Raw genomic sequence first — 26,204 nt, forward strand, 5'->3', positions numbered from 1 at the left:
TTTGATGTTATGATGCCACTTTGGTACAACAGAGAACTTTCACCTAAGGCAAACAGACTAACACTACAAACAGGAGAAAGACTGATAGAAAAATCAAAATTCAGTTGAAATCACAAAACGTTTGTCATTGGCTCATAAAAAAATATGCTTTCAAAAACATTAGAAACTTTTTGAAATTTATTTCTAAATGTCACAAACTTTTAAAAAGCAACACAGTCATACTAAAATACGTGCATGAGCAAAAGTAAAAAATAAGCACAGGAATACGAAAATTAACATAGTAAAGTTTTAATACAGTTTTCTGGATACAAGTAGAATAGCACTAGGTAAGGACCATAGTTACCTTAGCGATCTGAGTACGGGCTGAGATCATCCAAGGTTTAGGATAGCCACTTCACATTCTCATCAGTGCTGGCCAAAAGCCAAAGCAATCATTATGGAAACTATAGGACTAACCTTCCATGTAAATCAATTATTTTAAGGTGATCTGTCCTCATTGAATGGCAGTTGAGGTAAGTCCAACAAGTAAGCCCTTACAAAGACTAAGAACCAAATGAAAACTTGCTTCTAGCCTTTGTTTTAGGTCACCTTAAGTTTAATTTGCTATTATGTATTTGCTATCCTTCATGCACAAATTCTTTGAGGCCAAATTTCAGCTTGGAAATTTTGCCAAATGTATGTCCAACTTCAGACCATTTCCAAGCAGACACTTAACTGTTTAAAGAGTAAGATGTAAAATTTGCTGTTTTCTGGCCCCTTAAAATTCAGAGGGCCACAGGCATAAACTGGAAGTAGCACTTACTAAATAATATTAGAAAGCCTTAATCAAAGATAATAGATAAAATAACTATATAGGCTCTCATACACAATCTCTAACTTCTCACTCTGTAAAATATGATTACAATATCTTTCAGGCTTGCTATATGCCACAGATAATGAAAAAGAAACCAACAGAAAATTCAACAAGCTAGGACTATTTACTGTCAGGATACAGCGAGGTTCTGGAAGACATACTATGACACTCAGAGAAAACATAACAGGTAAGTATGTGTTGAAGGCAGTTTATAAATGAAATATAATGCATCCAACTTATAAAAAAGAGCTGCTATTGGTCCAATAGTATAGCATCATACTACCACTATATAACTAAGATTGAAAGCTTCTGTACATATTCACTTTGCCTCCCAAGTAGCACATGCCTTAGTCTCCTTTATTATCTAACATGCCAATCATAGTTTTACAAATCTACCAGTTTGAGAAGGCTACTATAACCACTCTTATTATTTATGAGACAAATTTAACCAGTTCCAAGAAACAAACTTTCATAATCAGTGAAGCAACATTAATATTAACTTTCCCCCAAGGGAATGAAAAACTCATTCTAAGGACATGATACAAGCCTAAGAGAATGAACTATGCCCCTAGAGATGCAAAAACGTAAGAATAGTTGCAAGCCTGGAAAAACATTTCTATAGGAACTAAGTGACTGTGAAGTCAGTAATAATAACTGCAAGAAAGGCAAAGGTGAATTGTTTTCCTAGTGCAACATCAAACATGTTAGGGGATTACTAGAAGCTGTTCTGCCATGTTTACCGATAGTGCATAGTCCCAGACAACAGGGAATAGTCCAAATCACATGGAATCCTGAAAAAATTAAAATGATTGTTTTTATTCTGAAAATAGTGGTACAAAATTCAATTATTTTAGTTGCTTAGACATCCTACCATCTTAAGACAATTTAAACATGGTTGCCTGCAAATTCTTTGAGAGTAGAATATACTGTTTACACTTTGCTGATGATCTGTGTGCTTTACCAACTGCAGTTAGTAAACAACTAGTCTAGACATTTATGTTCTACGTGAATATAGCCAAACATGAGAAAATGGAAACTACAAATTTTAGAACTGATTTTTCTTTTCACAGCAGGCTTTTAAAAGAAGCAACTGGTCACTTTGACAACCTGAATTGGGAACGTTAAATCTACAAAAGACCCTTAAGACAAGTTGTTCTTAAAAACACAAATTATTGCTGGGCGTGGTGGTGCACGCCTTTAATCCCAGCACTCAGGAGGGAAATAGGCAGGTGCAGGAGGATCTCTGTGAGTTCAAGGCTATCCTGGTCTGCACAGTGAGCTCCAGGACAGCCAGGTCTATGTAGAAAGACCCTGTCTCAAAAAACCAAGAACAAGTCAAAACCAAAAACCAAAAAATGAATACCAAAGCCAAAAGAAAACAAAAGCCCCCAAAACATAAACCAATCCCCAAATTATATTATTATTTACTAACTTTGGCTTTTTGTTTAATGGAAATTTGCGGCACAATGACCTGAAAGATAACTCCAAGTCACACAGGGCATCCTGCCACTGATTTACAATAGAAATATAACTTCAATGTTTTCAACTATTTGATTTTTTTAAAATTTTTATATTAAAGCTCTAACTAAGTCTTCGGTTACTAAACTTTTAAAAAATATAATTTGGATCTGATGAAGAGGACTTATCTGAGCTAAATTACTTCTAAAATGCTTACAGAACAGTGAGGTTCAGAGAACCTAAACATGGTTGACCTTTAACAGAACTGATTTTCTGACTCAAAAACAGCTAAGCAGCATCCTGCTTATCTCTACTATAAAATTTGTGCCTCATTTATTAGACAACTGTTTAGCATCCAAGTTTAAAACCTTATGTCACCAGAGGCAAAGCAGTAAAAGTCAAACTAAAACTCATTCCTAGCCTATTTACCTAAATAAACTTATAAAATCTTATGGAAAAATTACTGTATAGAAAGCAAGTTTATTTGCTGTGAGCCAAAAAGTAACTAATTTCTTGTTAAAAAAAAAGGAAACTGTGAACCACAGTGTATTTAAATGAATAAAACCAGTCCCATAGTCCTTTAATACCAAGACATAAGAAGTTTGCAAATCCAAGATGTTTAACATGAAAATTATGGTTCAAAAATTTGTGTTCATAGTTCAAGACTAAAATCTCATCACTGCAAAATCTCCCAAGGCTTTTGGCAGACATAAGAGAGATTTTAGTCTTTTGGTCACTTGAAGCTGCTACTGTGTACAAATCTCTAAAAAGGTGAAGACAGTGAGGAAATGAAGGGTAGGCAATTATTTCACATATAAACAAAATGGAGTTTGAACAGCCATTTCTTCTAGAGATCTCAAGCTCTAAGAACATTTTCTGCCTACCATTCTATTTCAAAAATACTCAAACTTCTTCAAGTTCCTGTGAGTGGCATAGTCTGGCAGCAGCTTCAATTTTCTAGGCTAGTTCTCAATCCAAATAATTAAGTCACCTCACAAGAAATAATCATACATGGCAACAGGGCTACAACGCAGGGCAGTTCTTCCATGCACAAACATTTCAGAAGAAAACCCATCAGTTTCAAAGATAACCACCAGGTTTCAGATTTCCTAATACACTCTATAGCTAAGTTTTGCTTTATACCATTGGTGACTAACATTAGCATAAGTTTTGCAGTGAGGTTTTTTTCCTTTTGCCTGCAACTATATACACATTGCAAAACTATTCTGTATCACATGATCTGAAATGAAATAAATATAAAAATGAAGCACACAATCAACACATTAACTTTAATACTCCACATTATTAATCTTGATCACAATGGTCATAACTGCCTTGTCAGCAATCTTGTGAGTTGAGGAGCTGATTTTCATTCTCATATCCATCAGGCAGATACGCTCTCCTCAGCTGGTCTGACTTAGGTATGGACCCTCCGTTTTTCACATGTCGAGATAGGAATGCTCGGACTGCTGGATGATCAGCCTTCTCCAGGGGGATGTTGGCTTCCAGGCACATTTTCACAAAGTCCTGGATAACACTGACTTTCTCTGTTTGCGCAGTACTGTTGCACTGAAGAGATGCAGTCAGGGGCCTCTGCTTCTTTCTCACATTCTGCTCTTCAAATTCTGCCTTCCTCTTGGTGTGTGTCTTTGACTTGAGGTGGTCACTAATGGCAGACTTGCGAACATGATTCAGAACCACATTGCAAGAAGTGCAGAAGAGTTTTCCTCCATCTTCATGAAGTTCACCTCCAAATTCAGTGACTCGATCCAGAGGGGTCACATACAAAGCAGTCTTAGAACGGTTCCGAGCAGGTGGTGCTGTTACTACAAACCGTTCCATTTTGACTGAGTAAGGTTCTTCTAAGACAAGAGAAAGACATAAGTATCATGACAATAGTTCCTTCTAGAAGTGATTTAACAATAATAGGGTTAAAGTGCTTCTTTAAGAGTAAATAAAGATTTAAGAAAACCAACCCCTTTCCCACCCAAAAACCTCAAACTTAATTTGGTAGGTTGTGTTATAAATCTTTATCTGAAATATTCAAGAACAGCAAAACTAAACCAATTAGCAGCAGACAGCTAGGCCCATTCCTTGCCATTTGTGTATGTGGTATATGCCCATGAGGATACCTTAGTTTTTGAATTACTTCTCTAGCTGAACCCAGAACTGGGATTACAGACACTGCAGAGACCAGCTTTTTCACAGATGATGGGGATTTGAACTCAAGTCCACATGCTTGCACAAGAAGCACTACACCGACTAAGCCAACTTTCCAATACAATGACTTTTATGACGAATAAATTAGATTTATGAATAACTCAAATTACTCTAGATATTTCTATCTGGTAGAAAATCCCAAACACAATAAACATTCAGAACAATAATATTAATCTTGCCCAAGTTAGACATGTTCAAGTTAGTTTCTTGCTGGAAACTGATTTTGAGAACTCAAGTGTGTACAAACTTGATAGTAAAACTTGTTTAAAGAGAACAAGTAACAACAAAGAACATAAAGCAAGTACAACTATATACAATGGCAAATGGCACTAAACCTTGACACTTATATAGCAAAAAATAAGTATGTATCTATTTAAGGCAGGGTCTTATTGCTGGGCAGTGGTGGCCCACGCCTTTAATCCCAGCACTGGGGAGGCAGAGGCAGGCGGATCTCTGAATTTGAGGTCGGTCAGCCTGGTCTACAGATAAAGAGGTCCAGCCAGGGCTACAAAGAGAAGTCCTGTTTCAAGAAAACAACAACAGCAGCAGTAACAACAACAAAAGACTTACTCTATAGACATAGAGATGGACCTATCTATGCCTCCTCCTGTTTAAGATTGTAAGTATATGACATTATGCCTGGAAAAGTAAGTTATTTTTAATACATGCACATCTCTAAGTATTTTTAAAGGGTGATAATAAAGTTAAGTCAACATGCTCTTGGCTTCATTTCCATTGAAGACTAATTTTTATTTCTCTTAATATGGTGATCAATATGTGACAGGGAGTCAATCAAATCTTGATGTTTGAAAAAGTAAATGAATGTCAGTGTACAATTCAGTGGCAGTGGCAGTGGCAGAGCAATTGTGCAGCATGAGCTAAATCCTGGGTTTGATTCCAGCAATTAAGCAAACAAAGAAACAAAAAACAAACCAAAATAAAACAAAAACTGAAACACAAACAGAAAAATGCCCAAACCAAATGAACAAAAAACTCGAGTAACCATTTATACAAATATACAACTTAGAAGCAGCTTAATAACTCACTTTACCCAGATATCAAACTTTAAAAATCTAAAACACCTCTCCCCCGAAAAAAAAAAAGGAAACAAGAAAAACTGTGGTCCAGGCTGGTTTTCAATGTGAAATCCTCCTGCCTCATTGGGATTACAGGTATGTGCCACCATACCTGGCAGCTTTTTACTTCTTATGTTTACATGTGTGTATGAATGTGTGTGAGCCCCTATGCACGGCATGTGTGCAGTTCAGAGGACAACTAGAGGGAGCTGGATCTCCCTTTACACCCAGTGCTTCCAGGGATTGAACTCAAGGCTGTCATGTCAGCAAGCATCTGTACTCTGAGTCATTTTACCAGTCCCACAAACTTCTTAAAATGATCATCTGACTATGAGCTTTGTAAAATTACAGTACTGAAAACTCAAGGCAATGGATACACTTTGGCAACAAATGATTCGTAAGATTTACTCCCCTGGGACCATGCCTCTGAGCTAATTTCATAATAATCAAAAATTAAATACACTAAAATGAATGATAAAAATTCACATAGAATAATTTTCTGTTAAAAACACGTTGGAGAAATATGACCAGATATGTTCTAAAGAATTAGTTTTTATAAGTATAATTACAAACCACGGAGTATCCCACTGTGTTAATCTACTTGCTGGGTAACATCAAAGTTCTTTCAATTTCTGTCAATATGTTAGCAAAAATCTAAGTTAGAGGAGTTAGCAATTCATGAAAATTTTGTAAGGCACAACAAATCTAGAATATGCTTAATTTTTGTAGATTTCTGCCCCATTACATCTTTGACACAAGTCCTGTCAGATACTGTGTTAGGTTATAGGTTTTCCATGGCAGAAAAGAGAGGTCAATGAATCCTACCTAATATTCAGTGAATTGCCAGTGCAAATATTTGAAATTTCTACATGTAGTCTATATCTCTGATATAATGTAATAATTAATAGCTGTAAGACAGTCATGAAAAACCCTGAATTCTTGTTCTGAGATACCGCTTAAATTTTTTTTTCTCTATGGAATTATATTTAAGTACATGGACTGCAAACATTGAAAAAAATGAATCTGTAATTTTTTTTTGGTTTTTCTAGACAGGGTTTCTCTGTATAGCTTTGGAGGTTGTCATGAACTCGCCCTGTAGACCAGGCTGGCCTTGAACTCAGAGATCCACCTGCCTCTGCTTCCTGGGTGCTGGGATTAAAGACCTGGGCAACCCCTGCCGGACAAATGTGTAATTCTTTTTTCTCCCCTGGCAGAAAATATCTTTATGGCACCTATTAATTTTGCAAATTGTGACGAGAAGTGCCAGAGCATAAGCAGGAACACAGACTACCAGCACCACAGAAGTGAAGTGCCAATCTGTAATTTTTGTACTAATGTGAGGCCTGAGCTTCTCCAGTCTTTCAAGTTGAAATGTTTGCTCCTGATATTGCCGATGCAAATATCCACCTCGTAGAGAGGCGAGGATCTTCGTTACAAGCAAAAGTAGTTTCCGAAGTCAGAAATATTTTAAACAAATGAGGAAGTTGAGGAGTTAAACGCAAGAACTAGCTAACAAAAGCGAAGCAGCAATTTATTAAAGCAAAACTAAACTCAGACGTTTTCAAGTAGAAATGTTTACCGGCTTAATTTCCAGTTTTTTTTTTTTCCTTGATATTAAGTAGTAAGGGTTTTCCGGTGCAAAACTGCAGAACTAGGGACGCATCCAATCCTAGCAACTTTCCGTTTGTTCGGACCCGGAGACGCCTTCGAAAATCAGTTTTTCAACAGGTGGTGGTGGGGAAAGAGTTTCTGGGCTTGCACCCTATTCTCCCTGAGGCGCCGGGAAGTCATGCCTTTACTGTAAGACACAAAAACAAACAGAAAGCAAAGATGGTGGAGGGGCGGGAAAGGCAGACCGCAGGCCGGCGGCGGAGCGTCTAGGGCACGCACAGCACCGGTGTTTCCGCCCTCGCTGCGCGATCAGCGAGCACAGACCTCGAAGGCGGCTCGGTCCGCACGGCTCGGGCGGGTGCCCCTGCGTCCCGCGCGCTCCGCAGGCCCGAGGCCCCGGTGGGGGCGGGGAAGGCGGGCGCGGGCCGGCCGACGTCTAGACAGCCTCCTCCCGCCGCGCCGGCCGAGGCGGCGCCCCAATACCCCGACCCCGCCTGCCGCCCCGGGCCGCGTCCCAATCACCGTCCGAGGGTCCGCGGAGTCGGCAGCCGACTCGGTGGCTGTCCCCGGGGAGGGGGCGGCGGGCGGCGGCCCAGGCCGCGGCTGTCAGGTCGCCCGTCTCCTCCTTTCACCTCCCCCGGCGGCCGCCGGCCCCGCCCCCGGCTCCCTCTCACGGGCCCAAGGCCCCGGCCCGCCGCCCGCTCCAACGGCCAAGCCCACCTTCCGTCTCCCCAGCTCTTCGGGACCGTACGATCCGGCCGCCGTTAGGGGAAGTGCACGAGCCCTCGGCGGGAAGGAACAGAGGAGGAGGGAAAGGCAGAGCAACGGGATGAAGGAGGTCCCGTTGCGGCCGCCGCCTCCGCCGCTGCTGCTGCTGCTGCCGCCGCCGCCGCCCGAGCGAACCCCGCCGCGGCCGCCGTGTCCCCCGCCGCGCCCCGTCCTCGGGCGCGCCCTATGGCAGAGCTCGTAGGCGGTGCTCAGCAACCGCCGAGCGGCGGCGACCAACAGATGGCCGGCCTGGCAAACGGACGGCTCGCTGAACCAATAGGGGTGTAGGGCGGGTATGCCAATGATTGGCGGCCGCCTTCCTCCAGTGAAAACTGGGGGCGTGGGTGGGCGGAGCCGGAAGTAGAGCCCAGCCGAGTGGCCCCTGTCCGGCTGGGGCGGAGGGAAAGGAGGAGGGAACTAGAGGAGGAGGAGGAGGTTAACCAAGGCAGCGGCGGCGGCGGCGGCGGCGCAGGGGTTGGGTACGCGCTGGGCGGCGAGAGCCTCATGGCGGAGGAAGAGAGCGATCAAGAGGCCGAACGCCTCGGAGAAGAGCTCGTGGCCATTGTGGAGTCCCCGCCGGGCCCTGTGGGGTTCCGGGCTGCGGACGACGGCAGAGGGGGCGCCGGCGGCGGCGGCTGTGGCGGCGGCGTCGGGATCAGCAGCCGGGATTACTGCCGACGCTTCTGTCAGGTGAGGCGCCCGTCGGCCGCTCCGACTTGTCACCCGGCTCCTGGGCCTCGGCTCCGCTCCTGGCCTTCTGGGCCACCTCTCTGGGCTGTGTCCGGGACTCAACCGCCAGCCGGACGCGGAGGGAGTCCGGAAAGCCCCGGTTCCCTCTCGGGAGCTTTCCGGCTTGGCGAGGGGGCACGGGGAGCAGGTTGGGGGTGACTTGCGGACTTCGGGGTGAAGAGAAAGTGAGTTTGTCGTGGTGGAGGGGCTGGGAGCAGGACGGTCAGCTGGAGAGAACTGCGTCCTGACCTGGCTCTGCCTCCCGGAGACCCCTTCGGTGCCGGAGGGTCCCGTCGTTCTCACGCACGTTCCCTGCCCGGCCCCCCTCACTTCTGCTGAGCTCCCCTGCCTTTCTCTAAGACCCACATCCCCGGCGTTCTCGTTTTTGGAGTCGCCAGGCAGGCGCTCATCCCCACTGCCTGCCCTCCTGTCATCGCCACCCCTCCCCCTCTGCTAGGGTCTCCTGTCATTCCCTCATAGGTCCCCGTGGGCCAGTTCTTCAGTTGGCACTGGCACTGACCCACCGTTAGCTACTTTTCCCTCCCGGGTGGGGGGCGCTTTGGGCGTGGGACGTTGATGGAGTGATTGTCATCTTTCCCCTCTTTTGACCCCCTTCTCTGACAGACACTGTTTCCTAATTAACTGCACACAGAGAAAGTCGTTTTCTTGAAACTATTGCCCTGGTTACACCATCCCTCCCCCATCCTTTAAGTTACACCTTTTTCTTTTCTTTTCTTTTTTTTTTTTTTTGGTTCGTCTGTTAATTTCAGCTTCGGGAAAGTGACGGTAAATTATTTCTTTCACTCTGCGGACTGCTGTTAGGATTGAATGTAGTTTTGTATTGAATTGTAAGCAAATATAGAAACAACCAACGTGTTTAGGAATAAAGTTAGTATAATCTGCATTCTCATCCGCATACATTTGTAATGTAGCCTTTTTTGCATTCGCAACGCTTGCTTCTTTATAAAAGAGATACTTTATCATATTACCATTAAAAAATGCTTCTTATTGTGCACATGGGGTTCAGGTCCTGGCTCTATCATCCATGTGTACCTGTACAAGTTACTTCACCTCTGTGCCTCAGTTTCCTTTTTTGTCAAGTGGGATAGTTGCTAGCTGTGTAAATACATGAACGGTTTGCATCAGTTAGCCCTTAATTTCCCTCAGGTCACAGGTGCCAAATAAAGCGAACAGTGAGTGGGCATTATATTGGTTAGCATTTCATTTTATGTCCTGCCAAGCATTTAAGTTAAAAAAAAAAGGGATAAAGTTGATATTTTCAATAAGTTGCTAATGATTGAATATAAATTTTCTTTTGGCTACTTTATGCCAATGTCATAGATAAATTGATTTGAAGGTCGAAACAGTCTGGGTATAGACAATGTATATCTTTAACATTGTTTCTGTATTTAATGAGTTTCTTGAAAATGTCTTTTCATCTTGACAATTGATGTTCACTGAAGTTCAGTGTCTTTAGAGCCTCTGTCTTATAACTATGCGTTTCTTGTTTAGCAACCGTTAGGTTTGTAGACTATGTACCTAGGAACTTGAACATAGGCAAATTGGCATGCATTTGCTATTTTAAATATATTATGAGACAAATGGCATTGCACTTTTCTCTTTTTTACTTTTTAAAAGAACAATTTTTCTCTGCATTTCTGCCCCTCCCCCTCGTGTCGTGTGTGTGTGTGTGTGCCTGTGTGTGCGTGTGTGTGTGTGTGTGTATGTGCCTGTGTGTGTGTGTGTGTGTGTACTTACACACTGAGCATTGAAACCAAGACTAGATCTCCCAATGTGTTCCACCCCCAGCTTGGTGGTGTTAATTTACTTGTCCAGTGGCTCCTCATTGCTGAAAATTTTGAGTGCCAAGCATTTTTGGAGAACTTTTGCCCACCTTTAAATTTCCTCTTAAGAGCAAATGAGCAGATTTAGCTCATGAAAACCATGACTACGCCTGGAGTAGGACGCCAGGGCCGCAAGCTCAAGGGTTACCTGGTCTATATAGTGAGACCCTCGTCAATAAACAACAGTGTCAGATGCGGATAATTGTCTTTAAAATGTTTTAAGAACAGATTAGGTTGACTATTTTTTAAAATTATGAATAACCAAGACTAAAACTGAACAGGAAAAATGCAATGAACTTTTATATAGCTAAATTATGAATGTTATATAAACATACTTTCAGAATGCCAAGTTTTTTCTGAAAATTCATTACCTATTTTATAGATCACTAATAGATCTTTTTCTGAGTTCCTGTACTGCTTTATTTTGCAAGTGATATTTATATTTATGTATGTTAATTTTACATATTTTAAATGTAATGAAAGAATCACATTTAATAAATTACATTTCATCTACTACTTAATAAGATAGGAGTATATTAATTTGTTTAATTTTCCAGTAAGGAAAACAGTAGCTTATATAATTGTATTCCCAAAGATCAATTCTTTTAAACAACTAAGGTTCTACTATTTACTAGTAGTGATATTAAATAACTTTAATTTATTAGCAAATTACCTAATCATTAGTAATTCTTAAAATAGATAATTTACTCTTAAGTACTGACAGTAAACTGAATATATGACTTAAATATACAGCTTAGTGATATTGAGAAGAAAATCTATAAATTATCTCCTTTTTGGAGGGAAATAGGAATCAAATTTCCTGGCAGTAGGTGCTAGGGTTATAGGAGAAAGGAATGGAACAGTTCTTTTCAGGAAAAGTAAAACAAAAGATTCATTGAACTAATTGTCTCTAATTACCCTTGAGCTATGTTAAGTTATCTGCACAAGAAATGCTTCAGGAGAATGGGCACTTAACTCTTACTTAATTTGCTTTGATATGAAAGGGAGGGGAAGGCAACTTTTACTAAGAGCCTATTAAAGCTTAACCTTCAGATATGGAGTTACATAGCAGACTGTGAAGCCTAAACAAGTTAACTTTCCTTGGGTTCCAAAGGAAGGGCAAGCTGGGATTTGAATTCAGACTTCAGTGTCTGCTGAAAGGCAAAAATCAGACACATACCTTGAATTGTGTGTTGTGAATGGGATACAGTGGTGGAAAGTTAGTAACAGGCAGGGGATAACAGTACAGTTATAACAGTACAGGCAGTTAGTAACAGTACATCCTGCAAGTACTCAAGGAAGCACAGATACAAAGTTTAAAAGAGAGCCAGGTGTGGTGTGGTGTGGTGTGGTGGTGCAGGCCTATGATTCCTGCATCCAGGATGCCTAGGAAGATGGATCTCTCTGAGTTAGAGGCCAGTCTGTTTACATAGTGAGTTCCAGGATAGTCAGGGCTATGTAGACAGACTCTGTCTCTAAAAACAAACAAACAAAAAAAACTCCAAAACAAAACCCACTTAAAATTTAAAAAAAAAGGTTTAAAAAGGATGCTTTATCATGACATTGTAGTAAAATTAATTTCAAGTAGCACCATTGTTGCTTCCCTTGATTTGTTAGGTGTAGAAAACACTCAGTTTCTAAAACCTAAAATGATTTAACTTTGGTCATACATTGTAAAGTAAACAAGTTAAAATGCCTCATTCTTAATTTTAATACCAGAATGATTATAATGAGACACATATCTGGAAATCTGATGTTAAAGTAGACTGTAAAATTATTTTGTACTACAGTGGGCTTGGTAGCCACCTAAGGAAGATGACAAGCGTATAAATTAGAGAATGGACATCATGAACATAAAGCTTTTAGGTTTGTACCTAGCACATAAGTAGGAGTAAATAGATAGAAGCTGTTAATATTTCTGTGATGCAAAATCCTCTGTGGGTTTAAGAGGGGAATTACAGATAATCTTTTCTTTGGAGTTGATAGCTTCTATCCCATAATGAACTTCAGGCACCATTTTAAAATGTTACTGTCTTTAAATTTTAGTGTTTGTAAATATTGTCATAGCTAAATGCTCGGGATGAGTAAAGCCCAGTGATTGCAAAGCAACTGTATTTTCTCTCTGGTGGGTTTTCAGGAATTTTTTTTTCCTGCAAGGAGATTTGGCAGATTCAGAATAGATTGTCCTGGCGGGCAAACCAGTGGGATGGGGCTAGAAATGCTGTTCAGCCTCCCATTGCATAGGGTAGGACAGCCCAACAGTAAACATGGGGTTTACTGTCAGTGGGAGAAACCTGTCATACCCTTAATTTTGACTTCATAGCTAAGTAGTTTTTTATTTGGGTGGTTCTTAGCAAAAGGTACTAATAATTTTGCAGTAAGTTTCACAGTAATTATCGCCAATGTAAGACACCTAAAGAGATGGTCTTAACAGAAAAAGGGCTTGTTTGTCTCATTTTTCTTTTTAAAAAAATATGTATTTAATTTCTCTTCAAAGAAATTCAAATTGTCTTAGAAAACAGCCCTAATACATTGGTCTTGTTGCAAAATGTATACAATACTTGCACTTTTGTGAAAGATTTCTGAGGATGTATAATGTACTGTTGTTATTTTTGTTTTTTGGTTAATTCTTACTATTAATTAGGATAACCTTTTTGTCCTTAATCAATTTACATATTTCAAAATTCATATGTGAGGCCTAAGTATGAGGAATTCCTTTGTGCTCCAAGTTCAGACCTGATTTCAGTGACTTAAACTATGTAGATGTGGACCACTCATGTTCAAAGTCTTGACTAGATGGTACAAGGAAGGCGTGTAGGCGTTTACAGTTGTACAGTTACTGTTCTCTTAGTTAATCTGCTCTTTCCCTGGTTTATGTTAGGATTCCAACTATCACATCTAACTTTTATATGACAAGACAAGGGTATTTTTGTGGGGTAGTTGAAAAATATCTTGCCTTAAATCTTGTTCACTGGCTATTCCAATTTGTTTAGTCATCCCCATCCACAAAGAATATTAGAACTTATTAAAAATGACTAATTCATGCTTATGATTCTGTTCAGTAAGGAAGGGAGAAAAGAACTTTTGAGTTATAGAAGCATTTAGCTTTTCATTTGGGGGAGGCATGTAACTTTTTAAAAAACATTTTCTTTCTTTTCCCCAGAGACAGTCACTTCCAACTTATACACACACACACACACACACACACACACACACACACACTCCCCACTTACCTACTTGTGACTTTCCCCCTTTAATTTTTGGTGTGATCAGTTGGCCTAGTTGAGGGAGAAAGTAGGGACGAGGGACCTCCTCATCTTCTTGTTATTGAGTCCATCCAGCATGGGCTCTTGTGTATACTCATTTTCTTCACATGTCCCTAGGAAAACTTTTCTCTGATTATTTTCAATCTCTTACAGTTCTCTTCAGAGAAACAACTAAGGGTTAGGGTTCATTTTGGAGAAGAAGACCTGGGGCAAAATTTTCTCCCATTTTTGTGATTTTTTTTTCAGTTCCACTTTTACAAAAATGTATGTAGTTCCTGTAATCCCCCCATCTCCTTCTTCACTCCCCTACAACCCCTCCCCTCAAGATTCTGAAATCCTTAAAGCACAGATTAGTTTGTTCTGAACCCTGAACCTCCTCCACTGATGGTTTGGATTTTAGCTCCCCAGGTCTCAAGCTAGGAACAGCTTCATCCAGCTACTTCCTAGCTCCCAAAATGTAGTCATAAATACTCCATTTTGACATCTTTGTGTGCATTAAGGCTTTTAAAGGAAGTAGTTGAGTTTGCAAGTGAAATCAGAAGTAAATGTGTGTTTATTCTGCCACATCTCAGTAAATGTTGAAAATTGGCTCAATAAAGAATAAATATAAGGTTGAGCATGGTGGTTCCCACCTTTAACCCCAGCACTTGGGAGGCAGAGGCAATCAGATCTCTGAGTTGAAGGCCAGCCTGATATACAGAATGAGTGACACAGAGAAACCCTGTCTCAAAAAAAAAAACCAAAAACCCGAAACAAACAGTAAAAACAAAAGAATAAACATAAAAGATGAAGGCAAACAAAAGAATAAACATAAAAGATGAAGGCAAGTATTGATGATAATTTGCACTGATTTACTTACTTCTGCAAGTAGAATAGTCAGAGCTACAAATCAATTTATTGTATCACTTTATATGATGCATATGTACTTTTTAGTCTTTTTAAGACAGTGAACTATAAAAAATGGTTTTCAAAAATCTGGTGTTAGAGACATTTCCAGTGTTCATAGAATGTGAATTTTATGAAAGGCTATTTACTTAATAACTACGGAGCACAAAATAAAATCAATTAGTCTCATATTGTTCTTTAATACCTTTTTAAGGTTGACTTTCACAGTGAAGGCTAATTGTTGCTAATGGTATAACAGCAAATTACTGAGAACACCACCTTCAGTGATAAATGGCATGACAATCCATGTCCCCTTCTCCAAGTCATCTTATGAGGAACATTTATTCACATGTAAAACTGTTTTAGCCTGCTGACTATCTCTTATCCAAGATGTTTAAGACCAGACAAGTGTTTTTCATTTAGGATTTCACTTTTATTTTATTAGAGATAGGGTCTCAACATGTAGCCTGGGTTGGCCTGAAACTATGTAGAACAAGTTGTGTTTTGAATTTAAAGATCTGCCTGTCTATACCTCCTGGTTGCTAGAGCTAAAGACTCACACTATCACATTCAGTCCAATTTAGTTTGTCCCTCCCACTCTCCAGATTTTAGAGGATATTGCATACACTCAGGAAGATACACTGTGGATGAGACCTAGATCCAAACCCCAAATCCATTTTTTCCCCATACACCTTATTCATAAGCTGAAGGCAGCTGCATGTCATTTTTCAGAATGTGTAATAGCAGTTTCTCTTTGCACCCTTACATGCAGACAAGTGTGAAATCTCTTGGTGCTATGTTTATGGCTTAATTATTATTATTATTATTATTAATAGTAGTAGTAGTAGTAGTAGTAGTAGTAGTAGTAGTAGTAGTATTTTTGGAGAGAGGGTTTCTCTATATAGCAGCTCTAGCTGTCCTGAAACTCACTCTGAGACCAAGCTGGCCTTGAGCTCAGAGATCCACCTGCCTCTGCCTCCTGAATGCTGGGATTAAAGGTCTGCATTGCTATGCCCAGCTTTTAAAACCTATTTTTTTTAATGACAGAAAAATACAGGATAAAATTTATTTTCTTGCTTAAATTATTTTCAAGTACAGTCATTTTGCATAATGAATTTTTTTCTTATCCCCAAAGATGACTGAAATACCCTCACTTCGGAGTGGGTGTGGAGAAATGCTAATTTGATTAAGTGAATTTAGTAAAGGTTATTTTTTACATTTACCAGTGAAATCCTATATGTATGTAATTTATTGACAGTTTTTCATGTATTTACCATTGTTTTCTAAATAATCACTACTTTCTTTGCCTTGAAAAGCTATCTCCGACTGGGGTTGTAGCTGTGAGATACAACCTTTGTCTAGAATACTTGTAGTCCTTGGTTTGAACCCCAATTTTTATTTTGTAAATAATATGGTACAAAAAATGCTTTTAAGGAAGTTTATTGCTTTATGTTTTAAGATGATTTTTGTAGTCCTCTCAATAGAAGGTTATTAGTTGTACTCTTGTTTTTGGCATAATTTTTTATTGCCAAAATGTGCTAAATTATACCATAACCATTAAGAAAACACACACACACACACACACACACACACACACACTTTAAATCAAGTTTAAGAAATCTGTGTAGCTAAGTCTGATAATATAGACACTAGCAACTAAAGTAGATGGATTGCAAGTTCAAGGCCTATTTGTACTACAGAAGGAGTTGAAAAGCCAGCGCAGGCAATTTAGTGAGACCTTGTCTAAAAATAAAAAGTGAGAAAGGAAAAAAAAAAAGGCTCTAACTATAGCTTAGCTGTAGAGAACTGACAGATTCCCAGTATTGCAAAAAAAAAAAAAAAAAAAAAAAGATAAAGAAAAACCCAAGATCCAGTGAAAGTAGTGTGGAGTGAATTAGTCGCCAATACAATTTAGTTTATTGAATAACATTTAGGTACACATTAATATGTAATGGTAAGGGACTGAGTAGATGATTAAGTAGTAAGTAATAGCAACATAAATATGAAAAATATGATTTTTCAATAGAAAAATAGAATGTATTGTATAAGATTCTAAAGTTGACTGCATTAATACTCTATACCATCAACTGCAAACCAGCAGCGGCTCAGAAGAGAATGGAGAACTCTTCCTTTATGCGGTAGACAAACTATTGATGCAAATGTTGATACTTGTTTCTAAAGGCTCCATGAGAAGGTATGCAGTTATATAAATGGGCTAATAGACTTATCTGTTCTTGGATTCTTGCACAAGCTAAGCTCTGCTGAAGTTTTTTGCTTAAGCATGCAATTTAAGATATAATGCCACATTTAAATTAAGTTGAAAGATAGTTGGGCTTCTAGAAATCACAGCTTAGCAATGTGATTTCTATGTGGATAGTATTTGATGCCAGATATGAGGTCACATAGGGAGAAAATGCAAACTAGGTTCATAAGAAGAGAAATTAGAACTGAAGCTAGAGGAACTCCAAAATCAAATGGTCCATGAAGAAAGGATATTCTTTAAATGAAGTCTGAGAAGTTAATTATTGGTAAAAACGAGGGGACAGAAGGCAAACTAGGTAAGCTTCAGGAAGAAGCAGAAAACTTGATTTGTTGAGGGGTAGGAGTGCCTGGAGATAGAGAACAGAGGTCTAAAATGGCAGCTGTGTGAGGAGGCTTTTATTTTTTATTGTTCTTTTTTATTGAGCTCTACATTTTTCTCTGCTCTCCTCCCTGCCTCTCCTCTCCCCTTCAACCCTCTCCTAAGATCCCCATGCTCCCAATTTACTCAGGAGATACTTGTTTTTTTCTACTACCCATGTAGATTAGATCTATGTATGTCTCTCTTAGGGTCCTCATTCTTGTCTAGGTTCTCTGAGATTGTGATTTGTGGGCTGGTTTTCTTTGCTTTATGTTTAAAAAACACTTATGAGTACATGTGATAATTGTCTTTCTGGGTCTAGGTTACCTTACTCAAAATGAAGTTTGCTGGCTCTGTCCATTTTCCTGCTTCAAATTTGGAATTTGAATTTCCAAATTCAAGATGTCATTATTTTTTTCTGCTGTGTAGTACTCCATTGTGTAAATGCACCACATTTTCCTTATCCATTCTTCGGTCAAGGGGCATTTAGGTTGTTTCCAGGTTCTGGCTATGACAAACAATGCTGCTATGAACATAGTTGAGCACATGTCCTTGTGGCACGATTAAGCATCCTTAGGATATATATTGAGCTCTACATTTTTCTCTGCTTTCCTTCCTGCTTCTCCCCTCCCCTTCAAGCCAAAAGTGATATAACTAGGTGAGGAGGTGTTTTGAATTGATATACAGAGGACCATTTGAGTTTATTGATATGGGATATAGAGTACACACTAGTTTATACTTTACACTATCAATGTTCTTCAGTCCCAATAAAGGCAAGGAGGACATAACTCCCCAATTCAGGACTGGGGGACATACTGTATAATTGATCACTTAATCATTAAGAAAAAAGTGGACAAGCTAGTTTTCTGGCTTCATTACGGACAAAACAACATAGAGAAGTTAGAGAATACTGCAGAAGTGATCATGTCAGTAGATATTTGTATTTAGGTGCAGAGCATTGCTCTGTGTACTCTGGAAATCTGGGATAGTTTATATTCATTATCTGTTCTGTCAACTTTTTCTGAAGAGCCATGAAAAAGTATCTGTTCATTCGAGGTAGGAAACCAGTGACAGACCAAAGTAATGATTGTACCAAAGTCAAACTTGCTGAACCAATGAATTTATTAAGATTATTTAGCAGAGTATGAATAAGGGGTTTTGTGCCAGAGCATGGATCCCTTATTCCTGAGTCCTTAGCCCCTAAAGGTGATGATTCATGAAGGCTGCATCCTTAGAGACCCCTGTGTAACTTGGAGATAGCTCAGTCATTAGCAGGGTCTACTCTTGCAGAAGTTGGTAACTGTATTAGCTTGTGAATATTGTAAGCTTCAGCTTTGCTGAGTTTAGGAGGTTTGTTTACTTCCTGAGCCTAGGAAGAAATCTTTAATTATGAGGAAACTGATGATCAACACTATCCCAATACTCTGTTTGCTAATATATATTTCTACTACTAAAGTTGATGTTACCAGGGTATTTTCACTATTAGAAAGTTTAAATATTTTAAATAGTCTCTATTTAATATTGTATTGATTGGCATGGACAATGATATTTTTAAAAAAATACCTATGATAACAAAAGCTTAATATTTTAGTATATTTTCTGTTGCTAAAGTAGAATATCATTGACTTAAGTAATTTATAAAGACAAAAGATTTCTTACAGTTTTGGAAGCTAAGAATTACAAGACTCGTAGCTGCAGCATCTGGTTAGGGCCTTCTTACTGAACCAAAACTTAGTGAAAATCATCATGTGTCAAGAGCAAGGGAGCACCTATACTAGGTTTCTCTCTTTGTGGTAAAACCACTAATGCTATCATGATTGCCTCAATCTTGTGATGCGATCTAGTCCAAAGTGTATTTCTTGAAAAAAACCTCAGTTCCAAACACCATCAGAAAGTAAATTAAGTTTCAAGAAGACAAACTTTAGAAGATGTATTATAACAGTTTTAAATATCCAGAACAATTTTTTTAGACTGTACTCTATGTATGTATACATATTACTCCTATTTTCAGTGTTATCCACGTATCAGAGCTTGGATAATTGCTTTGCCTATGGTAATGCATTTAATTTGCTACCCTTCATGGTACGTGCCACTATTTTCATTTTATAGATGATAGAACTAAGGTTGAGAGAACAGATGATTTGGCTAAGTTATGTTCTAATATGTGATAATAAGACTGTAGCCTGGCTAGTCTTACTCCTAAGAACCAGCCTGTATATTTTAGCTACTATGGTAGACATATAAACTGTATTCTATCTGAGACAAGCATGTGATATATGTTATGGCATGTAAAATTCATTGTTGAATAGCAGTAGTGTCATAGACACCAATTTTAAAAATAATGCAAGAAAAGAAAACTACAGATGTTCATCAGCATGTGTATTACTTACCTGTTGTTGTGAGGGGGAAAAAACATGACCCGAAGCAATTCATGGAAGAAAGTTTATTTTGGCTTACAGTTACAGAGGGATAAGACTCCATCATGGCTGGGAGGTATGGCAGCAAGCAACACACATGAGGACAAAAGCAGGAAGCTGAGAGATCATATCTTCAGACCCAAGTAGGAGCAGAAAACAAGCTAACTGGAAATGACACAAGGCTTTTAACTCTCAGAGACCTCTTGCAATGACATTCTTCCTTCAGCAGGCCATGCTCCTAAACCTCCCCGACAGCACCACTAATTGGGGACCAAGTGTTCAAATATCTGAACCAATGGGAGACATTTTCATTCCAACCACTTAGATGTGGATGAGAAAAAAAGGGAAAGGGAAGCAAAAAGGAGGTGGGGGAGAAAGAAAATAACAGCAAAACCAACAAATGTTTTTATCCAGCAAACAATGTTTTAATTAATACATAGCAACCTAGAAAATACCATAACTGAAAAAAAATCAAGTAAAATAAATTCATTTGCAGTGGGATTTCACAGTTTCACTGTAAGTCAACTCATCCCTATTGTACTTACATCTGGAATTTAGGGACAAAGGGAGTATTTGGAACAATATTGAGATGACATTTCACTAGAAAGAGGATATCTTGAAGCCTGAGCTTTTTGGAATTTGAATGTTATAATTCCATTTTCTTTATGAGCTACTTTGAAGTTTTAAAATGAGATTCTTTTGAAGTTCTTTGAGAACTTCATAGCTTGTCTTACAAATATATCCCAGCTATAATCCAGACGCCCACAGTTGTGAACCTCTGCTGCAGGTGGCGTGGCACAGCAACACTGCCTGTTTGAAACAGCATTGGTGCCATCCATTTCCTCATGCGTTTATCTCATTTCTCTCATTGTCTTCATGAGATAGCAAGGGTGAGGAACTAGGATGGAGAATGAATGCAGGCTTTAGGCCACTGGTTTTTTTTTGGTTGTTGTTTGTTTGTTTGTTTTTAAATTGTGTCACTCTCTGTCCTAGATTCTTAGTTACTATTTGCAACAATATTAAGCACGATTTTATTATATAGCTCACTGTGTAGACCAGGCTGCCCTCAAATTCAGAGAGATCTGCCTGCTTCTGCTTTTTGAGTGCTGAGATTAGGGTGTGCTACACCATGCCTGAGTAAACACTTAGCCTTAAGATACGCAGGTATCTTAAGAAGCTATATAGAAGTATAGCAAGGTGTTAGTAGCGGTTATAGGTAGGTAAATTAATGCTGAATAATTTTTTTCTCAAATGTTGTTCAAATTAATTAAAGCAATATGTATAACTTATAATCAATATAGGAGCAAGGTCTAAGAATTAGACCAGAATTATGAAATATTAAAAGTTATTCTTTAAAATTATTACTTTGGTAATAATTGTATGTGCTATACTGTGTTTCTAAAAAGAGTAGATATACATTCCTCACTTTATATTTCAGTACCTAACTTGAAACTTGAACCAGAGTCTAGACACCCATGCTTTTTATGATAAGATGTCCATATTCCTATGTTGGTATTACTGTGAACTAAGTCTTAATAGTCAAAGAATTCAGTTATGGACTAAAAAATCTTAAGAACAATTTAGCAGTTTAGACTAGGGTAATACCTAACACAGACAAGCTGTAAATCCCAGCAGTTTCTGGAAATTGGAGATGGAGAAGAGGAAGAAGAACGCCATGTTGCTTGAGTTAAAGATTCTGAAAGCTGGAATGTTCAGCCATAAAGGTTGGTAAGCAGCTACCTGGCAGAAGGGAGAAACTTCAGAGACAGTGAAAAAGCCCAGAGATTTAGGGTTAACACATCTAAGGTTTGATCACTATCTGAAAGAAAAAGAGAAGAAAAGGGAATAGATATGCTTTTTCCTCCCCTCTTCTTAGCCTTCTTTTTTCCAATAAATCAAATTTCCTGTGGCATGGACTCCTGGCCAGGTGATTGACAGGCTTAGCTGGATTGCCTCTAAAAGGAGACAATACTATATAATGTTCTAATCTTTAGAACAGATCAGAATGCCATGGTCTCCACCCAGGGCCAGAGGTATTTTATTCTTTTGACCAGAAGGCCCAAGAGTGGCAAAGCTGATATGTTTACCTTTGTAGAGTTACCAGGGAAACTGGAAGTACAATGCAAAGCTTACTTTGAGGGAGGAGTCTGTCCTCAATGGACTCTAAGACTTACAGCAAAAGATGGATTCATCTAGATCTTGGCTTAGGGGTTTGAATTTTAAGGAACAGTATGTGTAGATATTAAAGGAAAGTTGTATTTTTGTAAATCCTAAATGTTTTAAGATATATCAGGGAAGATAAAGTATGAAAGACCACACTAAAAAGAATGCCTTTGTTGAGTAGCTAGAAAATGAATGATTGAAACCCTGACAGATTCGTGAGAGAGAATGGAGAGGTCAATTGCTAGAAATGTTAAGGATGTAAGGCATTGTGTGAATGAAGAGAAAATGCCCAGAACAATTTCTTGATATTCCATCAGGTTCTAATCTGAATAATCTGGGGATGTGCTGTTAATAAACGGTAGAAGAAACAATTAAGGAATCTAATGAACGGAATGATTTGCTGGCTCAAAGAGTTAACATATTCATGTTTCAACTATTAGTATATTATTTTTTAAAAGAACAAACAAATTGTTTATCATCTAGTGAGGATGTATCATGTATATTAATTTGAGGATGTTCTTCCTGGTGTAAGAACATGAATTTTAAAGTAGCTGATGTGTTTGTTGAAGAATAGAACTTGTTTTCTTTCTTTTACTAGTGCTTCAGGCTAAATCTTAGTAGAGGCTATATGGAAGTTAACACATATCCATCATGTGATCCAACCAGATTCTCTGAATGTGGCCGGATTCTCTGAATGGTTGGCTCGGGATCTTTGTGAAAAGCCATTGACAATGTCACTGGGACATGTTTCCTCTGCATATACTGGATTTTTGGGATCCAGTCTATTTGGATACTCACCTTCCTGGACTTGGAGGGAGGGGGGAGGAACTTGAACTTCCCACAGGGCAGGAAACCCTGACTGCTCTTAGGGATGGAGAGGGAGGAGGAGAGGGAGTGGGGGGAGTGGGAGGGTGTTGGGAGGAGGGGCGGAAATGGAAACTTTTATAAATGAATAAACTTTTATAAAAAAAAAATTTGTTGCATTCGTAGTTTCGTATACCATCAGTCAGCGCACACAGTCTCCCACCGTCCACCGTAGGTCCGCGTAGAGTAGTAGGCAAAAACAACAACAACAAAAAAATTTGTTGCATTTTACTTTTGAATGCTGTCTTTGTACCTTTATGGCACTAAGGATTAAACACAGGCCCTGTGTTTACTGGGCTTTTAAGTTCTACCACTAAGCTAATCACTGTCCACTATGATCATTTTTAAAATTTAAAATTTTCTTTTAGGTTTTCTCTCTCTCTCTCTCTGTGTGTGTGTGTGTGTGTGTCTGTGTGCATCCATGTGTTTGTTTTGAGAGAGGGTTTCTCTGTATAGCAACTCCGACTGTCCCTAACTTAACTCTGTAGACCAGGCTGGCCTTGAACTAACTAACTAACTAACTAACTAACTAACTAACTAACTAACTAAACTAACTAACTAACACCTGAAATAATCACACAGAAACTGTATTAATTAAAACACTGCTTGGCCATTAGCTCTAACTTCTTATTGTCTAATTCTTACATATGAGTTTAACCTATTTCTATTATCTATGTATCGCCACATGGCTGTGGCCTACCAGGAAAGATTCAGCAAGTCTGTCTCTAGCGACTCCATGGTGTCTCTCTGACTCTACTTTCTTCCTCCCAGCATTCAGTTTTTTTTTTCCGCCTACCTAAGTTCCGCCCTATCATCTAGGCCAATGCAGTTTCTTTATTCATTAACCAATGAAAGCAACACACAAACAGAAGGGACCTCCTATACCACCATGCTATAGACCAAGCCAGTTCTTTATTCATTAGCCAATAAAAGCAACACATAGACAGAAGGACCTCCCATACCAGGGAGAAGCCAATGACAAGCTACAGTCATTAACAACATGCCTCCAGTGACTTATTTTCCCTACCTAGGTCCCACCCCTGAAAAAATTGATCACCTCTAATGATGCCATCAAATTATGAAACTATTAGTGAATTAATCCATTTATTAGGTCAAGACTCTCATAATATCAGCACAGGAGGTTTTTCGAGATAACCTTATATTCAATTCATAACATATCAAAAACTATATGAAGTAATATATGAAACCGTATGATTGTTTCCAGCTTTAGCAGTCATTATTATCAACCATTTGAATCCATAGTGTTTATTTACTTACTGCATGTATGTGCACATACATGTGGGAAGGAAGGCAGAGGTCAACTTTAGCTGTCTTTATCTCTCTCCCCTTTAATTTTTCTTTTCTTTTAAAAGACAAGGTCTCTTTATGTAGCTCTGCCCTGTAGCCTATAGAACTCTGTAGATCAGACTGGCCTCAGAACTCACAGAAATTAGACTATGTCTCCCTCCTGAGTGCTGGGATTAAAGGTGTGCACCATTGTGCCCAGATACCTTAATTTTTGAAACGGGATCTTATTGAACCTGGGGCTCAGGCTAGCTGGGTAGAGAGCACTGGAAACACATTTGTCACCCACTAGGGCTACAGACTCATGCTGCCTTGCCCAACTTTCATGTGAGTTTAGGGATATGAACTCAGGGCCTCCTGGTTGTGTGGTAGGCTTTTTACTGATTTAAGCGCTCTCTCTCTCTCTCTCTCTCTCTCTCTCTCTCTCTCTCTCCTCTACCTGCGTTTAAATTTTACTGGAAAGCATCACCAAGTGGTTTGTGCCTCTGTGACTTTATATATGTGTGCATGTATGTATGTGTGTATATATATATATAATATAAAACAAATATAATACAATATAGAATATAAATATACACGTTTATATATATTTATGTAACGCATGCATATGTATGTATCTAAAATGTATATATGCATATATATGCAAATGTTTGGGGATAAGAAATCTCTGCCCAACAAGGAAATATATATTCCTTTTGGGCAGAGATTTCTTAACTCCAAACATTTTCACATTCTTGCAAGTGGTTTGAATTTTTCATTTATAAATTTCATGAACTCAATGTTTTACAACCACAGGTATGAGATCTTAATTGATGTTTCCTACATTAGCAGTAGGGCATACTAAGGACTTTTGATCATATTTTTTTCTGTGAGGTCCTGGTACTTTTTGCTAGAGTAAGTTGGAGTCTGCGCGGAGGACAGCATGTTCTGTCTGAAGAAGTCCAAGTGCAGCTGCTGTCCTCCAGCCTTCACAGTCCAGTGTGTGTTCTTGCTTTCTGTTTTCAGCCTTGTGCTAAGATACTTTTAGCACTTTGATACCTGGGCTGTTGCTGCCTCCTGACATTTTAAAACTTACTGAACGAAATCATAAAATCACTCCTGCTCTATGTTCACATCACTTACATAATAACGAAAAAGGAAGTTCTTTTAGAAGTTTTTGAAATATGTTCTCTTTGGAACCCAGTGAAGGAGTACCTCTTTAAGAAACAAACAACAAAATGTTCTACTTTTAATTGTGTTTCTGTTTGTTGGTATGTGCATGTGAGTGCAAGAGCCCACAGAAGCCAGAGGAGGCTGTAGGATCTCCTAGAACTGAAGTTACAGGTTGTGAGCTACCCAAAGTGGGTCCTTACAAGAACAGTATGCTGACTTTGTCTATTCTATGTTCCTTTCAATCTTTTGCTTACTTTTCTTTTAATTGTTCCAAGTCATACACAATTAACCTTTATTAGTAGGATAAACATCTGTCTTGTCACATTTTTGTGAACGGTAGTAGGGTATAGGATGCTTCATTTCTATGATGCCAAGAGACTAAAATAAAATTGTCAAGGAGTATGAATCAAAACATCTTCAGTATCAAACAAAATTTACCCACTCTTCCTTCTTCAATTATGAAAATCTTATTGACTTAAAGCAGCTCTCCTATTGTCTCTTCATTGTTGCTTCTCTTTTCCCTAGGCCTTTCCTTTATATAATTGCCATCTGTATTAGCTATTAACTCAAAATGTGCCTGAAATGCTTCAGTGATTTAAAATAATCTCTCTCTTTTTTTTGCTACCTTTAAGATCTATACAAATTTCATGATACTTCGAATAGAGTTCTCAGTGTTCAAGAAGATGTTTTCTATATTTTTTATCATCAAATTTCCATCAATTTTAAAAACACCACTTTATCATAGTTGGATTTCCACACTGGTTCAGTTTTGAGATTTCTGTTCTATAGTTAGCTTCTATCCCTCGGCTGGGTACCTTTGAAAACATCCGTGAATAATCAATGAAATCATCACTGAATCATTACGTTCCTTTCAAATCATCTTTCTATTAGGTAGCAACTAGTGTTTTTTTCCTCCCTAATTCCATCTTTGAGAACGTTCTGGAATGGTGTGTGTGTGTGCGATAAGAATATA

The 26,204-nt window shown here is 38.9% G+C and overlaps 2 protein-coding genes across 5 annotated transcripts in view; one reads left to right on the forward strand and one right to left on the reverse strand.

The window, feature by feature from the left end:
• Positions 1-272: 272 nt before the first annotated feature.
• Cggbp1 (CGG triplet repeat binding protein 1) lies at positions 273-8,135 on the reverse strand. 3 transcript variants are annotated; one of them, XM_085685671.2, is made up of 3 exons: positions 7,939-8,135; positions 7,187-7,405; positions 273-4,170 (listed from the first exon to the last, which is right to left on the reverse strand). In XM_085685671.2, the coding sequence occupies exon 3, from the start codon at positions 4,151-4,153 to the stop codon at positions 3,650-3,652; it is 504 nt and encodes a 167-aa protein (XP_085541797.1). In that variant the 5' UTR covers positions 4,154-4,170; positions 7,187-7,405; positions 7,939-8,135; the 3' UTR covers positions 273-3,649. The 3 variants fall into 3 exon arrangements, with proteins under 3 accessions (XP_085541797.1, XP_085541795.1, XP_085541796.1); XM_085685669.2 differs by having other exon boundaries at positions 273-4,173; positions 7,939-8,132; XM_085685670.2 differs by lacking the exon at positions 7,939-8,135 and adding an exon at positions 7,741-7,765 and having other exon boundaries at positions 273-4,173.
• A 292-nt stretch (positions 8,136-8,427) lies between these two features.
• Znf654 (zinc finger protein 654) overlaps positions 8,428-26,204 on the forward strand; it is a 64,516-nt gene continuing 46,739 nt past the window's right edge. For both annotated transcript variants that reach the window (XM_048422314.3, XM_085685667.2), the window contains exon 1: positions 8,428-8,676. In XM_048422314.3, coding sequence (XP_048278271.3) covers positions 8,491-8,676 — 186 coding nt within the window. In that variant the 5' untranslated portion in view covers positions 8,428-8,490. The remainder of the gene's footprint in view (positions 8,677-26,204) is intronic.

The sequence above is a fragment of the Myodes glareolus genome, chromosome 2, assembly GCF_982192425.1.
Source record: "Myodes glareolus chromosome 2, mMyoGla1.1, whole genome shotgun sequence".
NCBI lineage: Eukaryota > Metazoa > Chordata > Mammalia > Rodentia > Cricetidae > Myodes > Myodes glareolus.